The following is a 16991-nucleotide window of genomic DNA, read 5'->3' on the forward strand; positions in this document are numbered from 1 at the left end:
GGCAGGTTATGTTGAGGGAAACCCATATACTGTGAGCTGTTTCTCCCCAAGAGTTTTCTCATGGTTCATGACCAGATCACACAATGCCAGCAATATTGGGAAACCTTCGCTACAATGCAATATTATCCCCACATGTAATTCCTCTCCCTTCAGTAGCAATACCAACCATTCTCTGATACAGTGGTACCTTGGGTTACATATGCTTCAGGTTACATACGCTTCAGGTTACAGACTCTGCTAACCCAGAAATAGTACCTCGGGTTAAGAACTTTGCTTCAGGATGAGAACAGAAATCGTGGAGCAGGAGGCTCCATTAGCTAAAGTGGTGCTTCAGGTTAAGAACAGTTTCAGGTTAAGAACGGACCTCCGGAACGAACTAAGTATGTAACCAGAGCTACCACTGTATAGGAATAAATAAAAGGTGCACTTAGATTCATCATTAAGGCAGTAAAGCCTCTTCACCTGGTAGACACTGTGTAGGAGGCAGGTTTTGGATCCCCCTCACAGCTCTGGAAATTTACTGCTTGCTTATAGCCAGTTTATATCAACATAGCCCCAACTCAAATATATACAAAGGGCATGCAATTAATAATAATACACACAGCCCTCAAAAAAAAAAAGCTAGCATTTCTACAGAAGTAGCCGGATATTAATTTCTAATCATGCAGTTGTAGAAGCCTAAATGGCTGCACCTGCAACTATTAGCCAGTAGATGGCCACAGGTGTCGTCGGAATCATTTTGAGTCCAATTGCATTGGGATCAAAAGCATCAAAGATAAAAGAAGCCTGGAATAAACTCAGTGTTGACTAGTGGTTGTTAAATCTTCATTTTGTGTTTGTTTGCGTTTTTTTTTCTAAACTGATTTGTCTGTAAGTCGGCCACAGGACACCTGTATGTAGCTGAGTACCTTAAGGCAGGCATCCCCAACCTTCGGCCCTCCAGATGTTTTGGCCTACAACTCCCATGATCCCTAGCTAACAGAACCAGTGGTCAGGGATGATGGGAATTGTAGTCCAAAACATCTGGAGGGCCAAAGGTTGGGGATGCCTGCCTTAAGGAATGTTTTAGACCCTGGAATTAACACAGGGTGTGGACTGGGGCCACTGGGCCTTGGTGTAGTCCTGGCTGAAGTGAATGACTAACCTAGAACATTGGTCTTCAGATGGTGAAGTTCCCTCACACTTACATGGTTGTGGCCTGATCTGAAGTGGGACACAACAACAGCACTACCACCATACAGATACACAGTAAAAATAATAATAGCAATTGGGAAATGAGTCCCCAAACTCACAGGTAAGTTAAAGGTTGGTGGCCTAAGAATACATCAAACACTCTCCTTTAGCAACTTCTAGAGAGAGACTGGCAGTGGCGAACAAGCAGCCTTTTACTCCTCTTATTATTATGAAAGTCTGGATAAGCTTTAGATGATTCCTTAGAATACGGTTTGAATATTATGGAACTGGGAAAACCTGAGGTACATGCAGGATTTTGGATTCTGGCTCCCTGAGGCATAATGGCCACCCATCTTGTAAACTCTCTCATTAGCATGTGTCCATGACACATAAGGGGGCCAGCAACTTCTGCCAGAGTTAGCTGAGAGGAAACGGGTCTTTCTGAGGAACCTTTCCATAGTGTAAATCAGGAAGGGAAATCCTTAATTCTCCAGATGTAACTCCCAACAAGCCTAGCCTGCATAGCCAATGATCAGAGATTATGGGAGTTATAGTTCAACAAATAGTTTCTCACCCCTGGTGCACCCAATGATGACATTAAGCCATAAGGTAACAAAGAAATGTTTTAAGTACTGATTACATATGACTGTATTTTACTGAACACACTGAGAAGGATACATATATTTAGCTGGACCCTGATTTCCCTAGGTATACAGTAGACAGAGTGATATGGATGATTAGAACAGAGCTATTTATCCAATTTACTCTCCCATCTTGCATTTGAATAAGTAGATCCTAGCCTACAAAGGCATATGCCACAGTGAATGTGTCAGTCTTTAAGATGCCCTGGGAATGTTTATTTACCACCTTTGCCAGCTGCCTCTCTACCAGGTAGGTGGACAAGGTGATGGGCAATGAAGTTACAATAAGTTCATAATTAAAGTTGACAAAGATCACTTCCAAAATGCAATACAAACAGGAAAACAACTATTTTATAATAAATAAATATATATATACATTAAAATCCAGAAGTAGTTAAAAGAAGCCAGTAAAAATCTAGGATTGGAAAGCATTCAAAAGGCAATCCAAGAGATTTTGATACCCGATGCAGAACATTCAGATGGTACCCCTCCAAGAGTAATAAAAATATACTAAACTATAAAATTGGCAAGCTGATGCAGTTTGCTCGATCGGCTTGATGGCAGAGCTAGTTCTGGGTCTTTTTCCCCCCATCTGCATTTCCCAATAGCATGGCAGTCCCATCTGCACTATACATTTAAAGTAGCATCATTTCACTTTAAACAGCCAAGGCTTCTCCTCAAAAGAATCCTGGAAACCATAGTTCATTAAAGGGTGCTGAGAGTTGTTCAAAGACCCCCATCCCCTTTACAGAGCTACAATTCCCAGAGAGGTTTTAACAATCAAGCCCTCTTCCTAGGGATCTCTGGGAATTGTAGCTCTGTGAGGGGGAATAGAGAGGTCTGCAGTCCTAACAACTTTCAGTGCCCTCTAGCAAACTACAGTTCCCAGGATGCTTTGGGAGGAAGCCATGGCTGTTTAAAGTGGTATGATGCTGCTTTAGATGTGAATGAAGACGGTGCTGAAGTGGCACCAACAAGAATTAGTGGCTCCATGCACTGATAGACCTCCCTGATACACAGTACACCAAACAATGCATAATCCTTGCAACACAGGAAGGAATGTAAGGGTGAAGAAATCCACTACCATTGGATGGTTTTGCTACAGCAGATTAACACAACTTCACACCTCCAGGTTACTACTCTCTTACCTTGGTAATCTTCACAGAAGGCAGTGCATTGGCTTCAGCCCGAGCTTGTTCAACTTTATTTTCAGGGACAAACAGTTCAAGGACATCTTTGATCGCAGTTGGCGGAACAATGTTCTAGAGGATAAAAAGAAGATGTGTAGGCCCTTAGTGACAATATTCATTTTTTAAAATGGGTCTGGGAAGGGGGGGGGGGAGAGAGATTCATGCTTTTCTAGGTTTTGTTACTTAAACAGTGTACCTGATCTTGCAAGAGGTCCACAATCTGCTGGATGCATTCAGTGACAGAATATACGTTGGTTTTCAGCACAATTTCAGGCGCTTCTGGTTTCTCATAATCTGAGTCAATTCCAGTGAATCCTAGAGTGTGGAATATTCATTTACATAAACAATAGCATGGCAGTCAAGTGGTTAAAAAGGGCAAGGAAATGTGTCTTCTTTCAGGACACCCATGCTTAGGAATGGCTTTTGCATCTTTTGCACGAACTGCTGGAGACCTCTCATCAACTACGTAAAGGTAAAGGGACCCCTGACCATTAGGTCCAGTCGTGACCAACTCTGGGGTTGCAGCGCTCATCTCGCTTTATTGGCCAAGGGAGCCGGCGTACAGCTTCCGGGTCATGTGGCCAGCATGACTAAGCTGCTTCTGGTGAACCAGAGCAGCGCACGGAAATGCCGTTTACCTTCCCGCCAGAGCGGTACCTATTTATCTACTTGCACTTTGACATGCTTTCGAACTGCTAGGTTGGCAGGAGCAGGGACCGAGTAATGGGAGCTCACCCCATCGTGGGGATTGGAACTGCTGACCTTCTGATCGGCAAGTCCTAGGCTCTGTGATTTAACCCACAGCGCCACCCACGTCCCTCTCATCAACTACTTAAGTCAAAACACTACAGAGAAATTGCTGCCTTCCAAGGCAGCAGAGTTTCCTATCTAGCTCATTGGGTTTCAAACAGGAGAATGTGTCACCAGAGTGCCCATTCCTTCCTGCAACACAGCTGTGTTGGGTCCATAGCTGCAGTTAGCCATGGCACAGCCGTGGGAGGCCCCTGGGACCTCTCACCTGGGTATCTAATAACACACAAATTCAGACTGGGGCAGAGTTCAGTCAAAGCAAGTCTGCTGCTCAAGGGAGACTTCTGGAAGAAGTGGGATGGGAGGGCGATGTGAACTGGGGATTCCATGTGGGGAATAGAATACATTATCAGTAGATGCAAAAACTGGCATACCTTTTATTTCTCCAGCTCGTGCTTTTTTATAAAGGCCTTTCACATCCCTGCTCTCACAGATATTCAGGGGAGCATCCACAAAGATTTCAAAGAAAGGAAGTCCAGCTGCCTCATGAATGTTTCTTGCATTCTGGCGGTCCTGTATAAAAGGAAAGCAGAGTAAATAATAGCATACCAATGCTAACATTTGTTTCTTTTTACGTTACAGTACAAACACTCACACTCACACAGAGAGAGACATGACAGGACATTGATACAAAGCGCTCTCTCTCTCTCTCTCTCTCTCTCTTGTATAATTTGTTCATTTGTTTCTAGGTATTTATCCTGCTTTTTCAGGGCATCTACCCACAAATAGCAGCAAAACAGCACGATACGTCAGCATTAAGATAACATTTAAAATAAAAGAAGAGATATACCCACATTTAAAATACTAACATTAATCCAAACATGGGATGTATCCAGACCTACAGGGCACACAGACACAGGACACAGCCTCTCTCTCTCTCTCTCTCTCTCTCTCTCTCTCTCTCTCTGCCAGAAACATGCTTATATTTTATAAACAGAATTCTTTTGCATAATGCTGAATAAAAATATTGGACCAACCTCCATTCCAACACCCCTTGACAATGCTTTACGTGGAAACAATATATTTAAAGGACTGTATTTTTAGCTCCCAAATGTTGAAAGAGAAAGAAACAAAGCGAGGTTTGGCCAAAGGGGTTAGCCTCTTTCCCTTGGCCTTTGCCCCACCCCCAGCTGGCCGTCCATTGTCCTTCCAGGCCGGGGGCCGGACGATAGCCACCCTGACCCAGGTGGGAGGCACCAGACCAGGTAAGCCCGCTCGGTGTCACAAACCCAGCCCACCTGTTGGGAAGGGAGGGCGGAAATTATGTACCGTATTTTTCGCCCTATAGGACGCACTTTTTCCCCTCCAAAAATGAAGGGGAAATCTGGGTGCGTCCTATGGGGCGAATGCAGGCTTTTGCTGAAGCCTGGAGAGCGAGAGGGGTCGGTGCGCACCGACCCCTCTCGCTCTCCAGGCTTCAGGAACACATCCGCAGCCTAGGCAGCCCTACGGGAGGTCCGGCAGGGATGTCTAGGCTGCGGATAGCAGCCTGCTGCCCTGCGCGAGGGGCGCCCTGAAGCAGAGCGCCCCCCGCGCCAGGCAGACATCCGCAGCGTGGGGAGCCTTGCAGGAGTTCCCCGCAAGGCTCCCCATGCTGCGGATAGCAGCCTGCTGCCCGGTGGGCGGGGCGCCCTAAAGCAGAGCGCCCCCCGCGCCGGGCAAACATCTGCAGCATGGGGAGCCTTGCAGGAGTTCCCCGCAAGGCTCCCCACGCTGCGGATAGCAGCCTGCCGCCCAGCGGGCGGGGCACCCTGAAGCAGAGCGCCCCCCGCACCAGGCAGACATCCGCAGCGTGGGGAGCCTTGCAGGAGTTCCCCGCAAGGCTCCCCACGCTGCGGATAGCAGCCTGCCGCCCTGCAGGGGGGGCGCCCTGCTGCAGAGCGCCCCTCGCGCGGGGTAGACATCGGCCAGCCCCACAAGCTCGGGGGACAGCAGGGAGGCGCAGCGCCGCCATCCCGCTGTTCCTCGACCTGGTTCTGTTTCCCCGACCTGCTTTGGGGGGGGGAATAAAGGGATTTTTTCCCCCCTTTATTCCCCCCCCCAAAAAAACTAGGTGCGTCCTATGGGACAGAGCGTCCTATGGGACAGAGCGTCCTATGGGACGAAAAATACGGTATCTTCTTTCCACAAATATTAGTAAAAGTTTTTCTTGAAAGGTTTACCTTTGAGAATGGAGAAATGAAACTTGTTATGCAAACAAGTCCGGCATCGGCAAACAGCCTGGCAACTTCAGCAATGCGACGGATATTTTCTTCTCGGTCATCAGCAGAGAAGCCAAGGTTTTTGTTGAGTCCGTGACGAATGTTATCCCCATCAAGGGAGTAGCAAGGGATGCCATGAGCCACAAGGTACTCTTCAAGTGCAAACCCAATGGTTGTCTTGCCAGCACCAGAAAGACCTGTATTAATAATAGGCAGTGCATAAAATCTGTGATTTTTCATGTAAACCAAAGGACCCTTCACATTCACAAATATGTCATAAAATAAGTTCTCAAAGATCATGCAACTAAACTCATTTAATAAAACATTCTTATTCCTTTATAAACAAGTTATCTAACTTATCAAACAACAGGTATGTGTGTTTGTCTTTGGTCATGTATGAGTCTCTTTATCCATTGACTGATCTGCTGGGAAATGTTCACAAATATTCTCACTGCTCAGGGAAAAGGTGTCTACAGTGGAGTGTTGACTACCGGTAACAGCACAGTTTGTGCAAAGCTTCTTTCAGTCCATTTTGGCTACAGATAGACATTAAAAAAAAACTCTAGCTGGGGAAATGGGAGCCAGGGAGCTGCTGTGGCCACCCAGGACTGCATGTGAAGAATGGCTCTACATGAAGTCTCAATTTCTGAGCATCCAGTGACAGGTAACAAATACATTGCCTCACATATGCGCATATGCCACATGCACCAAACACAAACAGATACAGGGCACACATAGATCAGTTGACACACAGGGGTTATCACCCCCTCACTATTTGTCAGATGAGCCACGCTACTGGCAAAGTTGGTGGGTGGCTGTGGCAGGAACAAATTAAACAAAAATAAAATGGTTGGGGAGCCAGGCACAAACCATGGGCCAGCAAGTCACCACCACTATATTAAAGCGTTTGGAACTCACATCTCTTGGCCATGTTGAACTGAACATTAAACAACACCTCTTTCTCCTTATATGTGACTTATAAAAATGGACCCATCAGTTGCAATACAGTAACTTTGTCCACTGTGTGAATAGCTTTTCCCATGTGCCAACTTGCTGAGTTAATCATGAGTACAATACCTGTGAGCCACACTGTACAGCCTCGAAAGCCACCTCTTGAGCCCACGACTTGCCCTCTCTTACTCCTGCTAACGTGGTGAGCTTGGTAGACCACATTGGTGGACCTATGGAGATTCTAATCACACAGAAACACAAACAAATAACATGAAATGAAACCGTTTATGCCATGACTGACAGTAACGAAACAACCTGAACGTATCATAAAGCAAAAATAATAAGAAGGAACACATGTTACTGCGCAACCACAGGGCTCTGAGGCTTTACAAAGGGGGAGGAGTTTGATGCTCAGGAATCTTCAGCCCTCTCAAGTGGGCTCTGGGAACAGAGCCCCCACCCCCCATGCTTGCAGAACGTACTTCTGTTCATATGAGATAGGACACTATACACTGAACCATTCTGTGCTATGTCCCATACTGTTTTGGAGCACCCCTCAATCCTCAGGAGCAGCTTTTGGGCTGGGGCACAGGTGGCTGAGCAGGGCAGGGGGTTGGAATCAGTGAAAACCAGGTTCTCAGCCATGCACAAGCAGAAGTCCTTTCAGTTAGATTAAAGGTCACCATTGGACAACCCTTCCTTATCTCAATAAGTCTTACAACAATCCTGGAAGTCAACACCCCCCATATTTTGATTCTCATACCGCAGAATTAGGGACTAAGGCTGCCAATACATTTAAAGCACATTTCCACCCTGAAGATTTCTGGGAACTGTAGTTTACAAAGCTACATTCCCCGGCACCTTAAACTAAATTTCCCAAGATTTGATGTGGCAAGGTGTGTGGTTTAAATGTATGGTGTGTACACAGCCTAAGAGTCACAGACAGAAGCTTCCTTATCACACTGAAGAGAGATTTGAAAGGAGGACTTTGTATATCGCACTCTTTGAATGTTCACTATAGCATCTCCCAAAACTCTATAAAATTCCAACTAAAATCCTTTTTTGTTTATCACCACGGAGTCCCAAGTAAGCTTGTCTTTATAAACTCTAGAAACGTTCAAGGTTTGTTTAGTTCTGTACCCTGCTGGAATTATTTAGCTTGCAGGAAATACCAGCATGGGCCCAAACTCCCTTTTGACCTGTTCTTTCTTCGCCTTTTAGCTGAATCATTCTTAAAGAGACAAAAGTCCCTGGCAACTGTGTTTTGTGCAGAGTAAATCCACACTCTCATTCATCACTCCCAACAAATCTCCTGGTGTTTCAATATGCATAAGTTTCGTATTATTACAATCAAGCAACCTTATGAACCTTTTTAAAAAATCAGATGGGTCGAAAGCAGTGTTCGAAACTCCCATTGTTCTAGGTACATTTTGCGACAGGGAATTTCATTAGCGCGAGCAGTTTCTGAGCTCTGGGTGCAGTACTGTGCTTAAGATTTCAGACTAAAACTGCAGAGTGGAAGGAAAGGAGGAGCTTTTTCTGCCTCCCCACTTTCAGCCACTCTCTGAAGACTGGAGAAGAGACCCTCTTAAGAATATTAGGGGGGTGGGCAGGAGAAGGACTAGACCATGTGAAAAATGAACATAGTATTTTGGCTGTAGTTCATTCATTTTCAGCTTGGCATTCTTATTAAAAAAATGTGCCTAGACATTTTGTTGTTGCACCCATAACCTAAGCTTAAGATGCCATTTAGCTCCTAGCTTTCATATCTCAGTTTCTAACACTGGTTGAAAGTCGGCTATACAAGGTCTGATTGTTCACCAGGACATACCACCTTAATCCACAACCATTCAGAAATGTAAACAGCAACAACTAGAGTACAGTCAAAAATGTTGTCATCAAAACTCTCTGTATATATATCAGATGTTTGAGAATGATTCCTAGAAGAAGATTGCAACTCTATAATATAAACATAATGTTGCTATGCTTTTGTGCTACAAGTTGTAAGCAGAATATATCTGAACTGTTGGGGGATAAATGTTTATTAAAATTTGACAAACGCGGAAAGCTGTCTTTACCAGTACATATAACTGAAATCTATCTTTCTGATCTAAAAGAAATCACTATTATTCATAGACCTTATCAATCTAATGCAAATATATTCTAGAGAAACATGCACATTTACAATGCCGCTGAAGTCCCGAGTCTTCAAAGAGAGAGAGACAGTGTTGGTTTTTCACAACACATCTGCATCCCAGATGAAGCAACCAATCTAGAAAGCATGAAGGAGTATGCAAACTGCAGACTACCAACTACTCACCCATTTCCTAGGCTTCAAACTATAACACTGCTAAGGCAAGTGGGGTTTGGAACACTGATACTTTTGAAAATCCTGTTTCAGCGACAAAAAACCCTCCAAATTAACATGCAACATGCTCGTACCTACTACGGCATCCTAGGTAAAGGTAAAGGACTCCTGGACAGTTAAGTCCAGTCAAAGGCGACTATGGGTTTGTGGCGCTCATCTCACTTCCAGGCCAAGGGAGCCAGCGTTTGTCCACAGACAGCTTTCCGGGTCATGTGGCCAGCAAGACTAAACCGCTTCTGGCGTAACGGAACACTGTACCTATTTATCTACTTGCACTGGTGTGCTTTTGAACTGCTAGGTTGGCAGAAGCTGGGACAGAGCAACGGGAGCTCACTCCGTTGCGGGGATTCGAACCACCGACCTTCTGATAGGCAAGCCCAAGAGGCTCAGTGATTTAGACCACAGTGCAACCCGCGTCCCACTGGCATTCTACGGTGATACAGATATTTTTTTCCAAAGTAATAATAACAGTTTCTGTTCATTGTCACTTTCAGCATTCACACTCCCAACCTAGCCAGTGTTGGTGCTGGGCACAAGTCCCAGTAGGGACAGAATTAGAGCCTGAGAGCATCTGCAGAAGGACCAAGGTGGAGCAAAGGTAGCTGAAACCAGCAAGACTGTTATTAAGAGGCAAAGGGAACACCTGATTCCCATCAAAACTTGCTTGTGTTACTTACATAGCACCAGCAACAAGGGCAGAGTGCAGGTTCAGAGCTTCTCTAGACCTCCCCCTTACTGCACATTCATGATGATTTGTGCTGCTGGTGGCATTGAGGGGGTTAAATGTGTCCTTGCTGTTGATCCTGTTTGCAGCTGCAAGGGTTTGGGGCAGTGTTAGTGCTTTGTTTTCAATCAGCGCATGTCCCATAACTCAGAATAGGCCCCATAACTTCCTGATGGCATCCTTTGGTTTTTCGCCATAGCTGGGGTGTGTGGCACTAGTGTGGGGGGGGTTGCCCTGGGTGAAGCCACCAGAGGGGCACCATGAAGCTCCCAGCCTGTGCATGTGTGTGCAAATGCACATGGGAGGTGACAAACTGGGTCTTTGACCTGGGTGAAGTAAAGCCTAGTTTTGCCCCTGCATGAAAGACATTTGGAAAAACCACAGGTAATCAGCCTTTGGAAGGGGGCAAGGACAGCAGGCGTGATCACTCCCTGCAACACAGAGAGAGAGAGAGCATACATTTTGAAACACTTTTTTAAAGAATAGCAGAAAGGGAACTGTTTACCTGCGCCCCCAAGAAATGCGACGAAAACAACGACTTTATCCTAGATGGAGCTGAATAGAATTAAGAGTCAGCAACTGGAGACTCCTGGGCCAAATCTGCCCCACTATGAGGCAAAACGTGCTCCCTCAAGTGCCGATGTAGGCCCCAAAATAATGTGAAATAAGTGTGGGAACTGAACTTGCCAGCAGGCCCACTTAGGAAGCCAATGGAGCTGAGGAGATGGGCTATAACCCCTCATTCAGTTCTTAAAGTGGTCTTCCAAGAAAGCTAGCTGACAGCCAGGGATCTAGGTTGAAGTTAAACTTTAAAGAATAAAGTTTAAATCAGAGCAGCTTGTTACAGTAGCAAGTCACTAACAGTTGTACACCTTGTACCTTTCGAGGTTTTTCAGGGAAATGGTGGAAATGCATATTCAGGGAATACATTAGATAGCAGGGCATCCTCCCTCAGAATAGGCAGGCCACTGAACAAGATGTTCCTTTAGGAACTCTACAGTTTGTGTACACGCTGTCCTCATTCACTCCTGCGTAGTACATAATTGAGCAGGGTATTCCTGAGTCCAGCCTTAGTCCTCAGTGTCTCCAGTGCCAAAAAGGCTTCCTTGTAGCCTAAAAAGCAGCAGTCTGACATGGAGGTACAGAATCTCCTACATAAATACTCATTTATTCCATGGCCTCAGCTATAGTTACCCACCAGTGCCAGAGCAATTGCTCTTTCAGAATCTCATTTTTCATTCAGTGCTCTTTGAGCAAACTTGAGAGAAACCACTTCTGCCCACTGGTACAATCTTAGCACTTTGTTCCTGTTAATTTTGGCACTAGTACCCCAGTCTTTCGCCTCTACTGGGATATGTAACACAGGAGGGTTTTTTTCTCCCAAGGAGATCCACAAAGACAACCTAGTTACCTCAAACAAGCAGCCATTCAGCTTGGAGACAGACAGACCAAAATGCCAAGGTCTCTGAAGTGACAAAAAATTTCCTCCTCAGCTGCTAGCCCAACAATACTCTAGCTGTTAAGAAATCAAGCTTTCATGTATCATTCAACATGAAATGCAGCACATAAAGTTCATTTTAATATACCTAGATCTTTCCGTCTGTGGAACTGCAAGTGCTGTTACAATGAGGCATAATCAGAACCAATTAAGAATATACAGTTGTACCTTGGAAGTCGAACACCTTGCAAGTCAAATGTTTTGGCTCCCGAACACCGCAAACCTGGAAGTGAGTGTTCCAGTTTGCCAACGTTCTTTGGAACCCGAATGTCCAATGCAGGTTCCCGAGGCTTCTGATTGGCAGCAGGAGCTTCCTGTAGCCAATCGGAAGCTGCGTCTTGATTTCCAAATGTTTTGGAAGTCGAACAGAGTTCCAGGATGGATTCCGTTCAACCTCCAAGGTACAACTATATTATATAGGTGTTTATATGTCATTGTGTTTCTGTTCACTAAACGAGTAATTATCCATACTTCAGGGACCCATCAGGAATATGCCACCCATTGAGGGGAAAGAAAGGAATCACAAAGCTGTGACAAAATGGATATTTCATATTGGTTTCATTGATTGGGCTAAAACATTGCTAAAATATGGCAAGGAGGAAGTGGCAGTTTCAAAATTTGTTACAAAGTGTGACAAACCTTATGGATAGTCTTCCCAAAACAGAGAAAAACAATACGTTTCAATCACATAGTCAAAAGAAATCCACACTGTTTTGTCCTCCTGCAGCGATGAGTCAGCAGTTTCATTAACAAATTTATAACTCATTTTCCATAGTAACATATAATAAAATACAACCTTTCCCCCTTCTATTACTAATAAATTAAGGAAGTAATCTATAGTCATGGTAAATTATAGCGAAATGAAGGAAGCAATCATCTTTCGACTGTAAATCGTCACTTTACAAGTGGAGATTTTTCAAGAGATCCTTAATCATTTGAGGTGGAGCGCAAATTTGTTCTGAAGTTCCACAAGCTAAAAGGGTGCAGCAGGGCTAACTAATACGGCACCCTCCTTATGTTGTGGGACTACAACTCCCATAAATCCTGCCAAAGTGGCCAATGGCCAAGGATTATGGGAGTTGTAGGCAGCATGTTGGCACAGGTGCAGTGACATTGGGAGAGGCACTCTGGCAAGATGGCGGAATGGGGCCATCTTGGGAAAAGCATAACGGCAGCAAACCCCTGTGTCCTTTAAATCAATGGCCACAACCCCATGGATGGCACAACTTTATACCAGCCCCAAACCTGGTGCAAGAAATCCACCCCCATAAAGTCAGCATGAGGGTTTTTTAAAAAACCAAAAACAAAGCACTACTCTGTCAACAGATCTGCTCATGTCACCATGGCAGAGCCTAGATTATAGTGTAACTCCACATGCACCCTATGAAAACACATTACGACCAGTATGCAAGCCCCGCAATGGTGAGACCACTTCTCTGGTATTATGGCATGTTGCCCCATCTTCTGCATAATTAGACCCTTGCACAGCAGAACTCTGGTGACGGAAACCCAGAGAAAGGGCACTTCGCACAAAAAAGGGATACCTTTGCACAAAACAGTCTGTCTTCAGAACACACCCGAGGACTTGAGCTCACTGCTACACTTCTCTGCCTACAGCTCTAAAGCACCTCAGCTCGAGACTCCAGGTACAAATACGCCATACCAAACTCTACGCCACTCCCAACAACTGGGGGTGTCAGGCAGGACTGTGTGTACTCTCTGCAGGTGTCCCACCCAGGGGGAGCTGCATGGGTACTGCATTGTACAGGCTGTCCTTCCTCCCCTTTGGATGTCGGGCTCATAAAGCAGTGTTTGGAAGGAGCATAAGGGGGCTTCAGACCACTGTCTGAAGGGATGCTTGGGGTTTGGCAACAGAGGACTTGTTACGGGCCGAGTCTGTAGGGCTGATGAAACTGGGGCACTGCAGGATTCTCTTGCATGTTGTGTATATGGTGGTGCAGGGATGTGAACTGGGGGTATATCCTTATCACATTGTGTTGGCTTTCTCAATGTGTGAGCAGCATTAGGTGTCATTGCTGGCACAGTTCTTGACTGGTTCATTGGCAGCCTTTCTAGGGATGCTGGGGAAAATGCCTATCATTTTTATGCCATTTTTGTATTTTCTAGCTGTATGGTTTTTCCATCCCCTCCCTGAGTATTCATCACAGCAGCAGTATAGCTCCAGTCCTAGTGAAATGTGAATATGTGTGCCTTTGGGTAAATGGGAATGTGTGCAATGCCCGTTTTCCAACACAGGAAGGGCAACTGCACGTAAATAAGATTTTTAAGTACACAAGAAAAACTTGCCAAATCTTTAAAGTTTGCAGACGTTAACAAACCACCCTGCTGCATTGTAAACACACAATACATATACTGTATATTACACTATTTTCCTCTCAATGTTGAAATGAATTTATTATTTAGAGTCATTTCTGTAAACTGATGAAATTTGTGTAGAAGACTTGAAAAGTAAGTTTTGCCAGATGCCTGGGAATTATTACCCATGAGCTGGACAATACATCCAGAGTGACCCTGCTAGCCTGAGAGACCAGTGAAAACATTTAAGGTAGTGGAAGATGATACAGCAAATAAACAAGACAGAACACCAAAAGTTACACATGAGGTTCGTGCATTTTTATTTTATTTTTTAAAAGAGAATTGCAAAAATAAAAATCCAACTGCAATGTAGAAGTTGCTTTTGTTCACTGTGGCTGCTTTTGAGAACTGCCACCAAAGGTACTCTAAACACTGCTTTTAATTAAATGGACTCGAGTTGAAATGGCAGCTGGCCAATCCTGTCTGTTCATTAGTCCAGCAAATTGAAGGGTTCCACTTAGCATTAGTTCCACAATCTAGTGAAAAACTAGATCAACTGATTTCCGATCCTATGTTGTGATAATAATATAGAGGGAAATCCAATGTTGCAGGAGCAAACCTGCTCATGCAATGGAATTTTCCCTTCTTCCACTTGCTCCTACAGCCCCCCCCCCATCCCAAAATGTGCTCTTAAGGGTTGGGGGACCCAATAGAGCAGCCCATGGAGGTTGATGGGACCTACAGGGAAGATTTTTTGACAGGCCATCTCTTATTTTCAAGTTAATAAGCTACTCCAAGAAGCCTTTAGGGTTCCTCAGTTTGACAGAATAATTACTTTCATGGTACTCTTTTAATGATAGTGACTAGGTAAAAAAAAAGTTAAGCAAATATGAAACATAGGTGGAAAAGGTAGAATAAATCTCAAAGCATACATTTCCCCCAAAGCAAAGTGAATGCAAGTTTCTACAAAACAATCAAAAGGGCCAACACACATGAATAAAAAATGGGAAATGCACTTGAATGTTCTGTTCCTTCCAAGATCAGCCAGTGCCTGAGTATTAGTCTTTTTATATTATATTAGACACACTTTTCTTCCATTGTCATTTCCTTTAAAACAAATGCAAAGATCACGCAATAGCCAAGGTCCTGGTTTTACAACAACTTGCTGACCACTAAGACCATCTCCCATTTTTTTTTGTGAAGCCCTAGACAAGAAACAGTAGCTATTTCTCTTTCCCTCAAGGAAAGAGTTTATCATCTGCACACTTCTCAATCCACTTCTTCCTGATCTTCTGAGCACAGGAACTGAAGAGGGTGGATAATTATGCCATATCTATGGTTCAGCTTGATGAGCCCTTCAAACAACCATCGGCCCTGAACAACTGCCCTGCCTTTCCAAATGCCATTACCAGCCATATTCCTCAGGCAGAGCAAAAGTTTAACCCTAGACTATCTTATCCTAGCTTAAGTTCGCATATAAAATCCTGTCTAAGCATCTACAACAGCAGGCAAATGGAGCTTTGTATTCAGAGTAAGGATGGGTTGCCTATGCCAAGCAACATGAAATTTGCACAACATAGGCTAACTATAAACAGATCCAAATTGTTATGGAAGGATCCATAACGCTGAAGGACAACCAAAGCTGAATCCTGAGCAAATTCATCATATTTAGATCCCTCTGGGCTTAAGTTGATTGTGACCAACTTTCCACAAATAATGAGCTCCAAGCCCATGTACTTTTGTTGTTGTTTAGTTGTTTAGTCGTGTCCGACTCTTCGTGACCCCATGGACCAGAGCACGCCAGGCACTCCTATCTTCCACTGCCTCCCGCAGTTTGGTCAGACTCATGTTTGTGGCTTCGAGAACACTATCCAACCATCTCGTCCTCTGTCCTCCCCTTCTCCTTTTGCCCTCAATCTTTCCCAACATCAGGGTGTTTTCCAGGGTACAGGGTATAGTACAAGCCCATGTACTATACTGTAGCAATGGAAGAGCAGGTTTAAAGAAAGTTCCTGTTTTAAGTCACTACCTCAAAGTTGTAGCAGGACATAGTCTGTGGGCTTTCTATGCATATATGTGAAAGTAGAAAATGCTTAGGTACTATTTCAGAGCACACAACATACCTTAAGCAGCTGCCTTGCACCAAATCCAACTGTCACTCCATCTAGATAGGTATTATCTACACTGCTCCATCAGGCATCTTTCCCAGCCAGACCCAAAGATGTGGAGGACCAAACCTGCAACCTTTTGCATGCAAATCACATGCTCCATTATGGCCATTCCCCTCTCTTCTTCACTACCTTAAATGAACCTAGGACTCAACTCAAGTCCCTTCTGTCCAAGGGGGAACCATAAAAGAACATTACCTTTGTTACTGCTTCACCGGTTCAAGATAAGCAAGATAATCTTCATCATCATAGATCATAACACAATAATCTGTTAACTGCAAAGCTTATCTAAAACTGCTAATCCCAAGATTAAAAACAGTATGTCTCCCACTTTTAAGGAGTCATATTGAAACATAGTTGTTCTCAAGTTAATGCAAGCTTCAAAACAATTCTGATGAACCAAAACATAGCTCCTGATAAGGTTGGGGAAATTTCATTCTTCTCCATTTTCCTGCTAAAAACATATGGCCTCCAGCTCAAGAATTTTTATTTATTCATTTGTTAAATTTGTATACTGCCCTATAACCATAGAGGTCAGGGAGGTTCACAATAAGGAATCCTTGTCCACAAAGCTAACCGGCACTCCTGTTGCTGTGCTTGGCGTTAGCCCCGCCAGACAGATAAGTTAATAGGGCTGATCATCTAAAGAAGGAGAGAAAGGAAGTGCCTGAAGCCAGACTGGTGCTGTGAGGGTCCAGGTGGCTAAAGCAAATAAAAAAGGATTGGAGGAAATAATATTTTTTTATCTGAAAAGTTAATATTAATATCAGTCTCCTGAATGCCTTTATAGCAGCTGGCTCTCTCTGTGTGTGCATAATCAAACTTGACAACCCAGTGCTGCTCAACAAAGCAGATAGCATTAAAGTCAACCTAAGGCAAGTATTTTACACATTAAAGTGCTGAATAAATAAATTAAAAAATCTGCTTTCCATATTGAGATGCCTACTGGAC

General features: G+C 44.3%; 1 protein-coding gene across 2 annotated transcripts in view; it reads right to left on the reverse strand.

Moving 5' to 3' along the window:
• The window catches only part of PAPSS2 (3'-phosphoadenosine 5'-phosphosulfate synthase 2), a 47344-nt gene that overhangs the window by 14659 nt on the left and 15694 nt on the right, over positions 1-16991 (reverse strand). For both annotated transcript variants that reach the window (XM_081189632.1, XM_081189633.1), the window contains exons 2-6: positions 7093-7207; positions 5977-6212; positions 4189-4327; positions 3201-3319; positions 2963-3076 (exon numbers count right to left, since the gene is read on the reverse strand). In XM_081189632.1, the coding sequence (XP_081045758.1) occupies positions 2963-3076; positions 3201-3319; positions 4189-4327; positions 5977-6212; positions 7093-7207 (723 nt within the window). The remainder of the gene's footprint in view (positions 1-2962; positions 3077-3200; positions 3320-4188; positions 4328-5976; positions 6213-7092; positions 7208-16991) is intronic.

The sequence above is a fragment of the Podarcis bocagei genome (genome assembly GCF_964188305.1).
Source record: "Podarcis bocagei genome assembly, chromosome: 4".
NCBI lineage: Eukaryota > Metazoa > Chordata > Lepidosauria > Squamata > Lacertidae > Podarcis > Podarcis bocagei.